Raw genomic sequence first — 16,402 nt, forward strand, 5'->3', positions numbered from 1 at the left:
AGCCGTAGCCAGCAACGAGCAAGTTATTAAAGACGTTCATTGTTCGGCCCTTTGTCTTTAATTTTCTTGCGTTCAAGCTCCAGGCTGAGCCCGTGACTCCCGAGTCGATCACTCAGCCGTTATACCATAACCGTTCCTATATATCCACCCCCTGTTTTATTTTATTTTTTCCTATTCTAGCTCGCCACTCAACAACAGGCCTGCGTCGACACAAATGACCAGCGTTCTCAGCGTCGCTTCGTCCTCGTCGTCGCCCTCTCACTACAGTTCCGCCGCCAGCAACAACAGCGTTCCACCGTCACCCTCGATTCATTCACATCGCTCAGCTCTTTCGTCGCGATCCTCATTGCTCGACGGGTCCTTGGAAAAGGACGATGACGGTGAGCCCAAACCTTACTTTTTTATGTTTCTTACATTGAACGCTATCAGAAAACGTCACTATCACATCGAATCGGCTAGCAGGAGCAACAGCGAGTACGAGTTCAAGTCCCAAAGAGCACCACAAGGACCAGAGCAACGAGTTGGTTGTTTCTACCATTCCCCGTCGCGACGCCATTGCTCAATCTCGTCCTTTTCAGTGATTTACGCCTACTCGCTATCTCTACCCACATCACAGAACTATCCTATGCCATTTCCGACATCCAGACACGAATCTTCGAAATCCAGGAACTGCGCCACAAATCCCAATCTCAGTCTCACTCCTCCGACACCAGCTCCCCAAGTTCGAAGGATACGAATGTGTCGAATATCATCGACCAGTCGTTGATGAGCCTTGATGAGCGACTCGAGTCAGTTGAGAAGGGGATCAAGGCCGTTGCTGAGAACATCGAACCCTACACATCCCCTACAGCCCCAACCCCGACCACAGCGAACACGGTAACACAGTTCTCGGCACCCACGCCAACTGCCACCAACTCTTCATTTCCCAGCGGACACTCTGCTGAAGTTGCCGCGTTACTTCGGAAGCATGCCGCATTGCTCCAGGACTGGGAAGCTGTTCAGGACGAGAGTGATGTACTTCGGGAGGAACTTAAGGAGGACAAATGGTTAACTGTGTTCAGGACTGTAACCGACCAAGCGGATGGGATGATGAGCAGTCTGGAGAAAGCGGTTAATCGGTGTCAAGTGAGTCAAGTTGCTATTTTGGTCTTACTCCGGATATCTGACCAGTCGGCCCTAGGACTTTATCTACCAAGTGCACAATCCACGTCCTGGCATTACATCAGAAGAATTCTTCTCTTCCTCTTCAAGCCCTGAGCGGCCACAAGTCAACCTTGATACGTTCCATTCCCTGCTTGAATCCTATGAGGCGAAGAAGAAGTACGTTCAATAGTTTCGTTTGTGACAGTCCTGTTAATCTCATGTCCACAGACATTACATGCCTGCCACGTCCAAGGTTCTTGCCATTATCGACCGAGGTGTACGCGACCGTGTGACGAAGAACGGAGAAACCCTTCGACGACATTCTGAATCAGCACAACGGTGGAAGACACTTCGTGACCGGATAGCACGGACAGACGCGGAATTGGAGAAGGTTCGAAAGATCCTACTCAATTCCGATTCAACGGGGAGCGAGAACGACTCTAGCACCTCTGGAACCAACCCATCAACAGGAAGGACAGGCTATCTCGCCACTCCACCAAACTCGCAACGTTCCAAGCTCGAGAAGGCCGAGAAAGGTGGACTCTCAAGGTCGATCTCGCCCTTCAGGAAATTTGCGCGGAAGATCACTGGCAGCGGCAGGTCCAGCAATGCAGGTGCCACTCCCGCAAGTCCGAATACTCCTGCTGTTGTAAGCCCTCTTTCGGTTACGAAGAAGACCAAGTCCCCGCCTGTAGCGGCGACAGTAAGTGCCCCTCCTACGCAGACACTGAGGAGACAACGAACGTCCCTGTTTGCCACTGTCAAGAGCCATGATCCTCACACCCCCGAACGACCTGGCCACAAACACAGTATGAGCGTCACACCAGAGTCTTCTCCTCGTGTCATGGACACCGCGGCTTCGGTGACGAAGACGTTTTCCGGCTATAGCACGACCATGGGGAAGTCCCGCACCTCATTGTCCACTACTGGCACCCCCTCTTCTTCAAAACCGAGCTGGAACAGCAGTACCAAGGTTGAAGACGAGAGGAAGATTACGACGAGAACGCCAGGTCGAACTTCACGACCCCCTTCTGCGACTGGCATGTACAAGTCCTTCAGTAGCATGGGTACGGGCAATGATGTACCGCCGGTACCACCGCTCAATCCCACGGGGACGCCATATCGTCGCAGCGTTTCCAGGGCTTCCGTAACGTCTTCAAGACCGTGGTCCCCACTTGGCTCTTCCACCTCACACTCGTCCTCTGCTCAGAACGGACTCCCCATCTCCGTGACCAGCAGCGCTGGCTCATATTCCAATGGATATAGAGCCGGTTCCCGCCCTCCATCACGAGCCCAGACCCCATCCCGGATGGTCAGCAATAGCACTGCGCTGTCCATGGCCACTACTCCCAGAGCAAGGCCAAAGACCCCGTCACATATCCCCGGACCAGGAAAGTCGAGATCCATCTCTTCTTCGGCAGCGGTGAGATCATCAGACTGGAGCCCTGGTGACATGTACTCGCCCGAGAACTACAACCGTGCCCTGTCTCCAACCTTCTCTGTCTCTGGACAAAGTGCTAGCGGACATGTGACACATCCGCCACGGCCACCTAGTCGGTCCATGATTCCTATTCCATCTGTCCACCTCAGCGCAACGAGCCCTGGTGCAAGATCGACTTCCTCGATGTCGCACGTCCCAGGTGGTTACGCGTACAATCGCTCCGGAGCAGAGAGTCCAACTCTTCGGATGGCCCAGTTCAAGGCCAACGCAAGAAGATCGCAGACGCCCGACCTGTTGATGATGAGCCCAAGTGCTAGTGGGAGTAGCAGTCGGAATAAAGCACCCCCATCTAGTTTCCGCGATGGGAGTGCTAATGGCACACCCTCATCGAGACCGAGCTCTCGTGCCGGAGCACATACCCCAAGTTTCAGCATGTTCGACAATAGCTCCAAGTTGAGCTTGAGCGGAGATGCTGGAAACTTTGGGTTCGAGTATGTGGTTGGGAACCCCCACGATCCCTTGGACGTCGAAGTGGGGAAGGTGGTTAACAGTATCCCTCATGGGATGATCATCGAGCGTGTCGACCCACCTTTGAAGAAACCGCCTAAAGCTGGTGAAGAGGTGAAAGCACAATATGCGTTCTCGAGCGCTTTGGGGAGGAAGGTGATTACTTGCCGGTTAACCACCTTGACCCGGGCAACTAGGGTCCCTGCGACCGAGGGAGAAGATGGTGCAGATGGTGGCAAGGCGAGGGTGACGATGGTGACGACGAAGAAAGTGATGTGCCGTGTTGGAGGAGGTAAGCTGGTCTAGAGTATTGTTTAAGAATGGAGCGAGGGCTAACTTGTGATAATCAGGATGGCAAGACTTGGGTATCTACCTGTTGAACCGTCAAGCTGGTCTTTGAAAGAATCGGTCCATTTTAAATCTTTCTTCCCCCTTTCGGAGCGGGGAGAACCCAGGCAAAGCACTTCCTCTGCCGGTTATAACTATTTACCAACGCTACTTCGACACCTCACATGCATCTTTATCATTGATACCCTTACCTGCATTACTCAACCATCAGGATCGATCATCCTTTATCTCGAGCCTTGGAAGTGCGTTCCTAGGATTATGGCCACTCGCATAGCATTCTCATACACCACTCGTCGCTGTTTATCCATATGCATGCACTTCTTTATCCTATAGTTGTTCATGGCCAGTATTTGTCGAGGACGCAGTTGAGTTCCCTGGACTCCTGTTGTTATGGTACATTCTTGTCTTTTGCCACCTCGTTCAAGCAGTCTGCTTTCGTCATTGTATGGATACTGTTGTCCTTTTTTTGCACGCTATACGCTGTCAATGTCGCTGTCGGATAATCTTTGCACTGTCTTCCTGGAAGTTGATTACACAGAAATCCATGAAAAGATCTGAAACTTAAAGCATGAGCAAGTCCCTTTGCATTTTGCTTTCGCGTCGATGAAAGTTTTCTTGTCTTGTCAACGCTCGACAGGCATCGGCAACTGCATTTGCCGACTGGGGATAAGCCTAATATGCAGGGCAGAGTGCTTGAGGCGCCCTTTCGATCGTTCAAGGTGGATGACCATATGATTCTACGCCATTCGAGATCCTTGGTACCAGGAGGACCAAGGCAGTCTCCTAAACATCTTCTTCGGTTTGTTTAGTCTACACATTTCCACGTCACAAGGGTGGGCGGGGAACAAGACTAAATATAACAGCAATAATATATTGGAGGTATCAAGGAACCAAGTCAACTGTCAGATCCACGTTTAGATCTCGGTTAGCGTTGTTGTCCATGGTCAGGGTCGCTAAGTGTGTAGGCCCGATCCGTTGAGTCTCTCCGACTCTCTCGAGTCATCTGGTATGGCGTAGACTATTGTTGGAAAGATAAGAAACGGAGACGGGACGCTCCGGGTTACCTTTCAAGGCTTTTGTATTGATAAAGGAGGGTCACTTGAATAGAAAGGAGCTGACTAGACCTCATCTCGAGTGTGTTGGACTCTAGTCGGCTACCATATACTGCACAAATGCTGTACGGTGGGAGTGTTCCGTCAAGTGTGGGCGAAGAGTGGAATCCCATTTGGTATTTGCTGGTGTCCATGGGGAAAATATAAAATTGATGATCTTGGGAGCGTCGGCGTCAAACGGTATAAAAGAGCGCGGAACCTTCTTTCGTGTTTTCCTCTTCTTCAGTCACCGTTCCAGCGACTCACCCAACCGAATCCCTGTGCTTTTTTTTTCACAAACGACCATGCCTTTGCTCAAGAAAAAAAGAAGGTCGAGCGCACCGCTAGACCAGGCGGTCATTGACGAAAAACCACCCATTCTTCATTCACCGGCGCCGTCGTCAGTCACCTTCGCAGCCGACACCCATCCGACAACGCCGAAGAAAGGCAGCAGGACCTCGAGCACAGGCTCACCGCTGAGATCGCGGCTGACATCGCTGTCATCCTCGCCATCGACTATCTTAAAGAAAGTGAAGCGGGGAATCCAAAAAGTGGACGACGCACTGCACAACGTGGCAAGATCCTCTAAGTCCTCGTCATCGACTTCGAAATCGTCGTCGTCTTCGGTGTTACCAACAGGCGGGGGTAGAACTCGGGCGCATTCCGTTGCGACGCCTTTTGCCGGCAATCGCCGGCGCTGGTCCTCCAAATCTAGAAGGGTCTCTGACGGCGTCCTTTCGACTTTCCCATCTCTCACATTCCCCTCTGTCGCTGTCGTCCACTTGCCCTCAACTTCCTCTTCACCGCGCTCGTCGACAACAAGCAGAAAACGCACGTCGTCGACGCCAAAGGACGAAGATCACTATTACGACAAGCGATATCTGGCCATCGAGCAGCGCTCTCGCCATCGCACTACGTCCTGTCCCAGCGTAGTACTTCGCCAACCGACAAGGAAACTGTCGAGCCTTCGCACCATGAGCTCGTCTCTTGGATCCGAAGAGCAAGATGCTCAGGGGCCGGTCCCCCCTGCAGTCTACGTGGAACCAGAAGTTCCAGATCCTTTCCTCATCGACGATGAGGGCGATGCCTTGTCCGATGAGGGGCGGGAACAGACGGTTTCACCAGCTGCTGCATCTTCAGTGCCTCTGTCGATATCGCCTTCCCCGTCACCGGCGCCCTTATCGTCCAAGCCCCTTCCCTCTCCTTTCCTTTCACCTAACGTAAACAAGGACGTTCCGCCGCCTCCGGTGTCCGACCTTGACGATGATTCCGATGATGAAGCCCCGGAGCTCAGTCTCCCCGGTCTGGTTGTCCCCACCGTTTTCCTACCGATACCAAACGTACGCCAGTCTTTCCTTTCAAATCAGTTAACATGGTGGCTATCCAGATCTTGATGTACTATACTTTTGTGTATTAGACCGACCCTCTAACTACACTACTCAACAAATATATTTATCCTCCTGAAAAACGTCCATCGAGAGATATCACGGGCGATTGGCATCACAGCGATTTCCATACACTGGTCGTAAGGCTCTTCCTCCTCTGCGCCTTTTAGACATGGAGAATAACGTATTCGGTCGTGGGCCCTCGTAGATGACGAACAGTTGGAGGGCTCTGGCTCGAATGGCTCGAGACAGAATCATCGAGGCCGACCCAGGTGATGTTAACCTCATACTCGGTGTACGCCCACCGTCTCCTGGCAATCACAGCAGATGATGAACTGACTTTGCCTTATCCAGCTTTGGCACCTTCGGCTCTCCTGCTTAGCCCGACTTCGCTTCTTCAACCAAACTGCTGCAGAATGCACCAATCTCTTTGCTCAGCTCAATGCCGTCGAACCCCTTGAAGCGCGCGAGTACCTGTTTGAAAATGTCCTTCCGTTCGAATTGGAGGTCATGCACACCAGGCTCAAGTACTGGTCTGGGGATCATATGGGCTATCTTGACGCTCTGTCTGCGTTGTTGAACAAGTGCAAGATGAAGTCGAGACTTGCGCTGGGCGATGAGACCACCTCGTCGATGTGGAAAGAGCGAGGAGCAAGGATTGTTCTCATCATGGCCTCCCAACTGGTCGAGATGAAGGTAATTAAATCTCACCATTATCACATATTTTCTCACTGCCCACCCTCCACCAGGAATACGCAGCTTCAGCCCGCCTTCTCGAACCTCTATGCAATCAGAAAGACGTTTCCAACCCCCCGCTCAGATCTGCCGTTGCAAGAATTTACCTGCAATCCGGAAACCTCGAAATGGCTGCTAAACATTTTGAGATTGTGGCTCAAGATCCAAGCGCTGACGAGCGCCAAAAGAAGATGGATGCGGCGCTTTTGGCGTCGGCTAGAGGAGAATGGGAGAGTGCGACCGAGATGCTGCGCGAGATCATTGACAAGGATAATGAAGATTACGCGGTGAGTGAGTTAAAATTGTGAAGAGGTGGGGTGCTAAGATGTGGGTGGTTTGATAGGCAGTGAACAATCTATCTGTTGCACTTCTTAGTCAGGGAAATCTCAAGGAGGTATGTTAGACTCGAGATCGGTTTCTGCTACTATATCTATACTAATAGCAACATGTCAATAGGCCATCGAAATTTTGGAATCGGCATTGAAAGCATCCCCCTCGAGCGTCGTCGTGGCTGAACCCTTCCTGTTTAATCTCTGTAAGCCTTCACATCGTCGGTCATTCAGTATCATTGCCTGACAGAATACTTTAGCCACGCTCTACGAGCTCAAGTCCATGGTGGGCTTTGAAAAGAAACGACAGCTATTGGTTGAAGTCGCGAAATGGAGTGGGGATGGTCTGAAGGCGACCTGCTTGAAGTTGCCCGCGAACTGAAGGACGCCTCTACACTCTTATATGTATTTCCGTCTTCAGCAAGTTTCAAATCTGCGATATGTATTCCATGCAAAGCTTCTCATCCCGCCGGCTCCGGGACAGTTCTTGACAGGAGGAGATATCCTGTGATTGCTCTTGCAGCTTTCCGAGACTCAGTGAAGTTCACACCAAAAAGCCGCATGATGCTCGACGCTGCTCCGCGGACAGTATGTCAATTGGAGACGGAGAACCATTGAGAGCAAATTGAGAGCCGCTTGGTCCCGCGAGTTACATTCGGAGACTGTCGAGTGGAAGGCAACAGTGAGAGGATTCGTGTGCCCAAGGCAGAAACTTGTTCGTATGTACTAAGTACCTCGCTTCTGTGGTTTCTGACACTTGAAGCACGATTAGAGTTTGGCAAGAAAGGCTAAGACAGTTCATATGAAGCTCATGCGCGCTGATGTTTTTTTGGTTCCGGGCCATATAACCGACATACGGTGACTTCTTATGATAACCGATAGCCATGGTGAAAGTCCAGAAATCTTGGGGTAATCCGGGGTTTGAGCGCAAAGTTTTTCTGGAGAACGACGTTAATGCTACGGAAAACGAGGATTATCTGGACACAAAGCAAGCCCGAGGATCGATAGATGCATTTTATTTGCTGTTAAAGGCGAAGAGATCGTCGAGAGGAAGACGAGGAGAAGACGCCAAGAATAGATTGATGGCCATCAGAAGCTGCTTTCCAGCTCCGTTCTCGGGTAAGCTTTATGTAAATGGAATCCTGGGTCTATATAACTTTCCTTTCATGCTGTCTTGCCGTCGCCACCCCCAGCTTCTGCCCCAGCCGCCCTCGCTTCCCACTCGTCGAAAGTGATTCGCCATGGTCGCCGCCAACGTTTCCGCGCGTTCACCGCCAGCGACGGGTGGGCAGGGCTCCAAGACGCATACGGATCCTTCAGTAGCAGTGGCCGAGAGGTCAGTGTCTGCTACGTGCGGTGCTGTGGTCGAGGAACGCTGATGTCCCCTGTTCAACAGACTTGAACAGGCACTGCGCAAAGTCTCGAATCGGGCATCCCAATACGAGCACGAAATGAAGGACCTCGAGGTGTGTTGATCCCTGCCTACCTTGGATACAGCTAGCTAATGATCGCTCCAGTCGAGGTTATCAGAACACCTCAGCAACTTCAGGGCGATTGATAGTCTCATTGGGGAGGCATATGACGGTCTTCAGGTACGATGTCCTCTTCCTTGAGATTTCCGTCCCTTGCTCAGCGCCAGCGATGCAGAGGAACAGTAAGCGCGCAAACAGGGCCCTGCAGCACCAAGTTCCCCACATCAACGATGAGCTAGAGGAGTCGAAGGAAGTTCTCTTGGAGTTGTCAGAGACACTTCCCATTGTCCAGATGCAAGTCAAAGGCATCCGTGACATTTACGATTCTGGGCGTCGAACGGTCAGTATACTCCCTAAGTACCTTGTTGTCCATGTTCCTGACTTGTGAATCTGTAACCAACCAGGCCAAGGACCTTGTTGATGATTTGACCTGGCTCAACACGGAATTCTATGAGCGTTGGCGGTTGATTGTCTTCACTTCGACCAGCCCAGTTTCATGGCGGTGGAAGATCTTCATGCGGACTCTGTTTGCCGTTTCATTTGTTCTGTGCTGCTGGCTTTCGTGGATTGCCCTGCGTGGAGCATATCGTGCCCACAGACACAGGCTTGTCTGGGGCGAGAAACTCATGTCATAGCGCGTCTCGGGCTCTCAATACCCCCTATATAACCTCATCCAGATTCCCGGCATATCAATCTATACCTCGGACTTTTCTATACACGCACTCGCTCTTTGCTTTCGCATTTTACGGACGCTGTAGCTTTATCTAGTAGAGTAGCAGAATATGAAATTGAGATTGTTACCAACTCCAGCCACTTGAGAGTGCATCATTGGACAGGGGCAGTTATGTAATTGACGAGGCCTTGAGTTGGCTCGGATTCTGTTCCTTTCCTCAGCACCATGGACGGCTTTGACGACCTTCTTGCTCCGACACGACAGGCTCTTGAGACTAACCCATTCGCTGAAGGATTCCATCGGTCAGGCTCACCAGATCCATGGGCGTCGCCGTTCACCTCGAATAACGCCAATGACGGTTTTGGTACCTCGAGTATATACGATGATCACAACCCATTTAGTAGCAGTGTGAATCCCTACGCATCCCCGACAACCCCAGCCTTTGGGTCGCCAAAGGCCGAGGAGAAGGATTTGTCTCCAGAACCAGAGGACGGCGAGCAGCCGACACCTGCCAACGAACCATCAGACCCTCTCGACTCGGCGAACGCGACGCTGGATGACGATGAAGACAACCGACCGCTTGGAACGCTGCGTTCACCCGGATTTCGCGAGAGTGTGGCGCCCATTAGCAGTGCATACCCCGAACCCGCACATAGCTATACCTCTACGCCGACGAGGTCGAGGACGCCTGACACCGATGTCGACAGCAAGCTCCCAACCAAAATCACTGTGGCCCCTCCATCTGCTATTCAAGCACAACATATCCAGCAATCGACGGAGGCCGCGAGTAGCTCTCGTATCGTCTCCCCACTCGAAGAAACGACGACGAGCGCATTGGAGCGATCGCTTGGAGGATTGGCTCTTGGGCCTGATGTTCTGGGGTCTGGTTCTAACAGTCGAGGATGGCAGCAAGATGACACGAGTGCATGGGGAAGAACCGACTTGCCCCCTACTCCAGTAACACCAGTGCAAAATCCCCCTCCAGACGATGACAGCGACGATGATAAACCCATTAATCAAGTTCTCAAGAGGCATAGCCAAGACGAAAGTCATAACACTGTGCGTGGTTTATGTCTTCCAGTTTTCACCTATCTGACGATACTACAGCCTCAGACAACTGACAATGGGATACCACCTGTCTTCGTGATCACAGTCGATGACCCACAAAAGGTCGGAGACCCGTTGCGCCCATACATCATGTACACCGTCCACACTCGCGTACGTTTCAAATCCTTATCAAGTTCCGACTAAAACATTCAATTCTTTTCAATAGACAACATCCCCACTCTTCCACAAGTCTGCATTTTCCGTGCTGCGGCGTTACTCTGACTTTGTATGGCTATATGAGGCACTCTGTTACAACAATCCAGGTGTTGTCGTACCACCTGTTCCGGAGAAGAGCTCTTTTGGGCGATTCGAAGACCAATTCGTTCGACAGCGGCGCCTGGGACTTGAGAAGTGTATTCAGAAGATGGCTAATCATCCCGTCCTTGCCAAGGACCCTGATTTGAGGCTATTCTTAGAGAGCGATACTTTCTCATTGGATGTAAGTTCATTCCGCGATGTGTTCGGTTCTTGGTTAATGATATGTTGTAGATTAAGCATCGCAAGTCGGAAACACCGCATGAGAACAAGGGTCTCATTGCCTCTATTGGACAGACGTTGGCAGGTCCACGGTTCCATGAAACGGACGAAGTACGTATCCTACTTCAAGGCTGGATGCCGTCCGCGTACTAATTCTGCTGAAGTGGTTCGAGAAGAAAAAATCATATCTAGACAGTTTGGAATCTCAACTTCGTGGCCTGGCCAAGTCAATTGAATTCGTTGCACGGCATCGAACAGGTACTACACTATGCAATCGACCTACTGTGTACGTGCTGATCGATACCCATCCTAGAATTGGCGCTTGCAACTGGCGAATTTGCAACCGCCGTTTCCGACCTATCCTCATCCGATGTTGGGAAGCAATTATCGCATGCCCTTGCAGAACTTGCAGAACTCGAACGCAAAGCCCAAGATCTCCAGAACACACAGTCGGAACAGGATCAATCGACGCTTATGGCTACGGTCGATGAGTACGCGCGTCTGATAAACTCCGTTCGAGTATGTCCACTTCTCAGTGCTATCTGCGAGCAAAAAGTCTCTGACCTTTGAATCCTCCCCCCGTCCCGTAACTCCGCGGGCCGCTCAATTTGCAACAGGCGGCATTCTCTTCCAGAGTACGCATCTATCACGCCTGGAAGAACGCGGAAAGCGATCTCCTGCGGACAAAGCAGACGCATGAGAAGAACAGGGCCCAGGGAAAGATTCCTTCGGAACGCCTCGGCTATTCGTTAAGTCAAATTGCAGAGGTGTGTATACGGCCGTCCGCAGACATTGGTGGCTGATCTTCGTTGTATAGGCGGAGCGACGCGCTTCGGAAGCCAAGAAGGAATACGAGCATGTTTCGACGCTTGTCAAATCTGAAGTTGCGAGATTTGAGCAGGAGAGAATCGAGGACTTCAAGGATACGTTACATGCTTTCCTCGAAGGCATGATCTCACGACAGAAGGAGGTAAGGGCAAAAATCCATGGGAAGTTGCTGCGTGTTCTCACAACGTCGTCTAGCTCATTGCTAGCTGGGAAAATTACCAGCAACTGCTTTTGAAGCGAGTGGGTGGAGGTGGACCTGGCAGCACAAGAACCTCCCAAGACTTGTAGTCGCCTTATACCATTGTTCATTCCCATATAATAATGATATCTATTACCATCGAGTTGGTTAAATAATATACATGAGGACTCCAAAGTCTACGCCCAAACCGCACTGCAAATCACTAAAGGCACCACACGGGATGTCCGACGGCTCACTCCCAGTACCGTGGAACCTTGCTGTCCTGTTCTCCCGTAACATCTAAGAAATCCGAGGGTCGTTCTCGCTTCAAGTTTCTTCGACGGTTGTTCACGGGTAACCGTTGGTAGGCAGAGTCTGGACCAGGTTGCTGGCTGATATATTGGCTCGTCCAACTCTGTTGATATTGCGTCCCATATCCCACCGTATTGGTGGGCATATTCTGCGCCTGCTGCTGTTGCGTGTAAGTGGCGGCCATTGCGAGTGCAGCGGCCATCATCTGGGCTTCCTGTAGCTGCATCTGCAGTTGTTGATGCTGTAGTTCGGTTTGTTGGCGGACGTCTGGAGGCAAGCCTGGATTTTGGAGCATTTTGGAGATCTGGGCGATGGAGGCTTGGAGTTGGGGGATGCTGTCTACCACAGCTTGCGACATTTCGATGTTCATGTCGGGCTGGTGTTCGGAGTAGATGTCTTGGTCTTGTGCTTCAAAGCCGGACTGCAGGATTGGGGTGAGTGGAAGTGTAGAGCTCGAGGATGTACGACCAACCTGCTCCGACTCGCCGTCGGCCTTCGACTTGTTATCTCCGCTACCACCCTGGTTCCTGCTCTCTTCAATAGCCTTCTCAATATACTCATGTACCTTGTCTCGACTTTCTTTATCAGGAATGAGTTTGTCGAGAGAAGCAATCTTTTTAGAACAGTGGGGACAAATGAAGTCCCGCTCGAGGAGATGAGTTTGGATACATTCTTCGCAATACGCGGTTCCACAGCAGGGTGTCTTGACCGCGTCGCGGAAGAGTTTGTTGTCGATTGGACAGGTTAATGAAGGATCTGTTGGGGTTTTCTCGCGGACTTCTGCAACGGTGAGACCTTTGGGTCGGGCTACTTGCTTTTGCCAAGACGCTCTATAGACACGTTAGGGAAATGAACGGTGGCTGAATGTGCGGGCACATACAAATCTGGTTGGGCAACGACGTATCCTCCTTCTGGTGTTACCATGATTCCTTGACCAATATCTGCAGTATTGGGGTTCTCGACTGCTTTCAACATACTCCTTGGGATACCGGTCGTCCGTTTGATTCGTGGTCGGTTGTCGAATTCTCTGTCATTGTTGGTCGGGCAGTCTTGGATCCAGTGGCCTGATTGAAATTGCGTCAATGGAATAAGTCATAGTTCCGAGGAGGCGGGAAACAAACCTTTCTGTCCACACCTATAGCACACATAACTGGGAGGCAGTGGTCGGTCTTGGGTCATGTGTGGCTTGCCTGGACCGCCTCCCCGCCCAAATCCAGTACCTCGAGGGTTATTGTAAATAGGTGTTGCTCTGTGTTAAAATTAGATGAAACGCGATGGAGAGAAAGAACAGTGTTCATTAGAGCATGTTCTACTACGACAAAAGAATCCCCTGGTGAGGGGTCAACTAACTGTGACATCTTTTCTTGGGTTTCCTCCCAGTTCTGTGTCTGGGCACTGAAGATAGCGGCCATTGCAGCAGCTTCATCTTCCTTGACGACAGCTGACTTGACCGGGGAGGCCTGTGCATTGTTGGTATATTTGAGACGAGAATACCGTAAGAAACAACATACCGTTATGGCCGGTGTTGCAGGTTTGGGTGCAGACTCATCTTTACCGTCAAATCTTTTGGAGAGAGCACCCTTGTGCCAAGTGGTTGTACCACCTGGTGTCTGACGCGCGACGACTTCGGAGGTAGGGACTGCAGGAGAAGCCCCTGCAACATACATGGGGATTTTGCTCTTCGTTCTCGGTGGAATTGGCAATCGCTTCACGATCACTGATGACGAACGGGGCACGATTTGAGTATCGGGCAATTCTGCAAAACTGGTGAGATATTGCAATCCCCCGAGTACGTCCCGCACGTTTCGCCCAGCACTCACCTTGTTTTGTGGCCGCGTCGTAAACGTGAATGTCAAAGTCATTTCCCTTGACTAAATTATTGGCAAGAATAATTTCCCGTTTGAGGTCGAAAACGGTTATAGAAGTGCCTTCGAAAGAGATACGAGACTCGTCCTTTCTACTTGCCCATTTGTAGAAAACTGAAGATGCCATGGTATTCGGTTCGTGGTCGTGGTCGAGGTCCAAGAGAGACTGGGACGGTTGGACGGGACGAGCGGCCGCCGTCGTTGCAAGCGGTGCCGAGTGCAGGGAAATTAGTCATCCATCAACGTCATACGACTGCCAAATGGAGAACGAGAGAGCCGATAGCTGCCGAACGTTTACTTTTATTAAGAACAAGTCGTTCGATGGAATGCCCGTGGTTTTTCTGTCCGCGTCTTTGCAAACTTGCCAATGTCCAGCAAAGCATCTGGCGTCGCCCACGCCGTTAGCTCAGACGGCCTGCGTCAACGGTCGAACGTCCTCGCAACAGAACTTGTCATCACAGAGCACGGCCGCGAGCGCGACAAAGAGCTCGACAAGCACAATGGGTGCGTTCTTCTGCCTCTCACACGCGACGCTCATGCTCAAGGCGCGTTTTCTTCCTCGTAGTTGGGAGTTTGGTGGGCCATGGGGCGTTACCGCAATCATGACATTCTTCCCGCTGCTCATGTACTACCTGTGGATATGTCTTTGGTTCTACGACGGAAACCTTGTCTACCCCACCTCCCGTGATGATATTAAGCCCTTCTTGCAAACCATGTGGGGGCACATAAAGAAGGTGCGCTTATCCACTTCAGCCACTTGCGACAGGTGATTGAGCCCAGGACCCATCAGGACGCAAGCCCGAACGCGTACGCCTGGAAAGTCTACTCGGGCAACTTTTTCTTCCAGTTGTTCATCGCCATGATCCTTCCCGGCTATCCCCAGGAGGGTCTCCCCGTTCCCTCCCTCGGCTACAAAACGCTGCACTATAACTGCAACGCCCTCGTCTGCCTCTATGTCACCCTCGTCACCGCAGGCTTCCTCCACTACTACCACATCTTCCGTCTCACTGAGATCATCGACAACTATGGTCACCTCATGACTGTCTCCATGATCTACGGTTTCGGTGTGTCACTCATCACCTATGTCTGGGCTGTCACCACTGGCAACGCAATCCGCATGTCTGGCAACTTCTTCTACGACTACTTCATGGGGGCCCCTCTTAACCCGCGGATTGGTCCAGTTTGCCTCAAGATGTGGGCCGAGGTTCGGATTCCTTGGGTAATTGTGTTCTTCCTTTCCGTTTCCGGAGCATGCAAGCAGTACGAGACCCTCGGTTATGTCACCCCCGTAAGTAATGTGTATCTTCTGTGACCACAAGTCGGACTGACAAAAAATGTTGCTATTCTTAGAATATGGCCTTCATGATCCTCGCCACTGGACTCTACATCAACGCTTGGTAAGCTTTTTTCAGAACGTTAGATCATACGGGCGCTCATTCCCCTCCAGCGCCAAGGGTGAAGAGTGCATTCCTCAAACCTGGGATATCTTCCATGAAAAATGGGGTTTCATGGTCATTTTCTGGAACTTCTCCGGCGTGCCTTTCGTACGTAGTCTTGTGGTGGTTGATGATGATGAGGTTGTATTCACCGCCCGTACAGTCATACGTTTACTCCGTCGTCTACATGGCCTCCCACGACCCCGCCAAGTATCGCTTCTCGACCTTTGGCTATGTGTTTATCTACACCACCATCCTTTGCGCTTACTATGTGTACGTCCTCGCCGGCCCCGTCCGCTTTGTTATTTTCTGACACAGAATGTTCTAGCTGGGACACTGCCATGGCACAAAAGAGCCATTTCAAAATGCAAACTCAGGGTATCTACAAGTTCCGTAAGACCTTCCCTCAATTGCCCTGGAATACCATCAAAAACCCGACCTACATCCAAACTGCCCATGGGTATGGGTCCTTCATTCTTGTGACCGGCCTCACTTCTGACCTCTGTTTCTAGCAACCGACTTTTGACCAGCGGCTTCTGGGCATACTCCCGCAAGCCCAACTATGTCGCCGACTGGATCATGAGCTTGACATGGGGTGCCATCGTCGGTACTGCAACCATCATTCCTTACTTCTACTCCATCTTCTTCATTGTCGTGTTGCTGCATCGCTGCACACGCGACTTTGAGCGATGCTCGAAGAAGTACGGAAAGGACTGGGAGAGATATTGCCAGGTCGTTAAGTACAAGTACATCCCTGGTATTTATTAATCGCTGGATGGAACAGAGAATTGAGACCTAGGAGGAGAGGTTGTATGTGCTACTGTAGAATGTTGTTGATATATTTAGTGTGATTTCGATTGATGAACGTAATGACATTCATGACACTTACATCCTAGGCCTACCACCTCATTCGATGTGTTCGGAATTGTCTGTGGGATTTGTATGGACTGGGTGGCCTCTCCAGTGCCCAACTCAGCAGCAGGGCGCTAAAGCTAGCCTAGAGGCTACTACCAAACAAAGCCAAATCTTGGCAAGGTTATGCGCGTTGACGAAGTTGTACTGCGCGTTCATTGCC

The 16,402-nt window shown here is 51.2% G+C and overlaps 6 protein-coding genes across 6 annotated transcripts; 5 read left to right on the forward strand and 1 right to left on the reverse strand.

The window, feature by feature from the left end:
- Positions 1-214: 214 nt before the first annotated feature.
- Positions 215-3,397, forward strand: CC1G_00888 (hypothetical protein; the record flags this gene model as incomplete). Its single annotated transcript, XM_001831289.2, has 5 exons — positions 215-380; positions 430-520; positions 579-1,125; positions 1,181-1,320; positions 1,372-3,397. 5 exons carry the CDS (start codon positions 215-217, stop codon positions 3,395-3,397), a joined length of 2,970 nt encoding a protein of 989 aa, XP_001831341.2.
- Positions 3,398-4,611: 1,214 nt separating this feature from the next.
- On the forward strand, positions 4,612-7,361 carry CC1G_00889 (hypothetical protein; the record flags this gene model as incomplete). The annotated part of the gene is made up of 9 exons (XM_001831290.2): positions 4,612-4,616; positions 4,778-5,870; positions 5,948-6,055; positions 6,124-6,210; positions 6,270-6,611; positions 6,665-6,937; positions 6,994-7,044; positions 7,107-7,185; positions 7,240-7,361. 9 exons carry the CDS (start codon positions 4,612-4,614, stop codon positions 7,359-7,361), a joined length of 2,160 nt encoding a protein of 719 aa, XP_001831342.2.
- An 859-nt stretch (positions 7,362-8,220) lies between these two features.
- CC1G_00890 (hypothetical protein) lies at positions 8,221-9,249 on the forward strand (the record flags this gene model as incomplete). The annotated part of the gene is made up of 5 exons (XM_001831291.2): positions 8,221-8,315; positions 8,376-8,445; positions 8,497-8,571; positions 8,627-8,791; positions 8,856-9,249. 5 exons carry the CDS (start codon positions 8,221-8,223, stop codon positions 9,084-9,086), a joined length of 636 nt encoding a protein of 211 aa, XP_001831343.1. The 3' UTR covers positions 9,087-9,249.
- A 100-nt stretch (positions 9,250-9,349) lies between these two features.
- On the forward strand, positions 9,350-11,824 carry CC1G_00891 (protein transporter; the record flags this gene model as incomplete). Its single annotated transcript, XM_001831292.2, has 9 exons — positions 9,350-10,183; positions 10,232-10,342; positions 10,398-10,670; positions 10,721-10,819; positions 10,873-10,966; positions 11,022-11,199; positions 11,343-11,475; positions 11,526-11,678; positions 11,732-11,824. 9 exons carry the CDS (start codon positions 9,350-9,352, stop codon positions 11,822-11,824), a joined length of 1,968 nt encoding a protein of 655 aa, XP_001831344.2.
- A 46-nt stretch (positions 11,825-11,870) lies between these two features.
- On the reverse strand, positions 11,871-14,018 carry CC1G_00892 (zinc knuckle domain-containing protein; the record flags this gene model as incomplete). The annotated part of the gene is made up of 7 exons (XM_001831293.2): positions 11,871-12,447; positions 12,499-12,856; positions 12,907-13,090; positions 13,148-13,275; positions 13,377-13,486; positions 13,538-13,782; positions 13,847-14,018. The coding sequence occupies 7 exons, from the start codon at positions 14,016-14,018 to the stop codon at positions 11,968-11,970; spliced, it is 1,677 nt and encodes a 558-aa protein (XP_001831345.1). The 3' UTR covers positions 11,871-11,967.
- A 240-nt stretch (positions 14,019-14,258) lies between these two features.
- On the forward strand, positions 14,259-16,095 carry CC1G_00893 (hypothetical protein; the record flags this gene model as incomplete). The annotated part of the gene is made up of 8 exons (XM_001831294.2): positions 14,259-14,395; positions 14,457-14,625; positions 14,682-15,179; positions 15,242-15,288; positions 15,339-15,435; positions 15,491-15,600; positions 15,656-15,787; positions 15,840-16,095. The coding sequence occupies 8 exons, from the start codon at positions 14,259-14,261 to the stop codon at positions 16,093-16,095; spliced, it is 1,446 nt and encodes a 481-aa protein (XP_001831346.2).
- Between the last annotated feature and the right edge of the window lie 307 nt (positions 16,096-16,402).

This window comes from Coprinopsis cinerea, assembly GCF_000182895.1.
Source record: "Coprinopsis cinerea okayama7#130 chromosome 7 map unlocalized cont3.7, whole genome shotgun sequence".
Classification (NCBI taxonomy): domain Eukaryota; kingdom Fungi; phylum Basidiomycota; class Agaricomycetes; order Agaricales; family Psathyrellaceae; genus Coprinopsis; species Coprinopsis cinerea.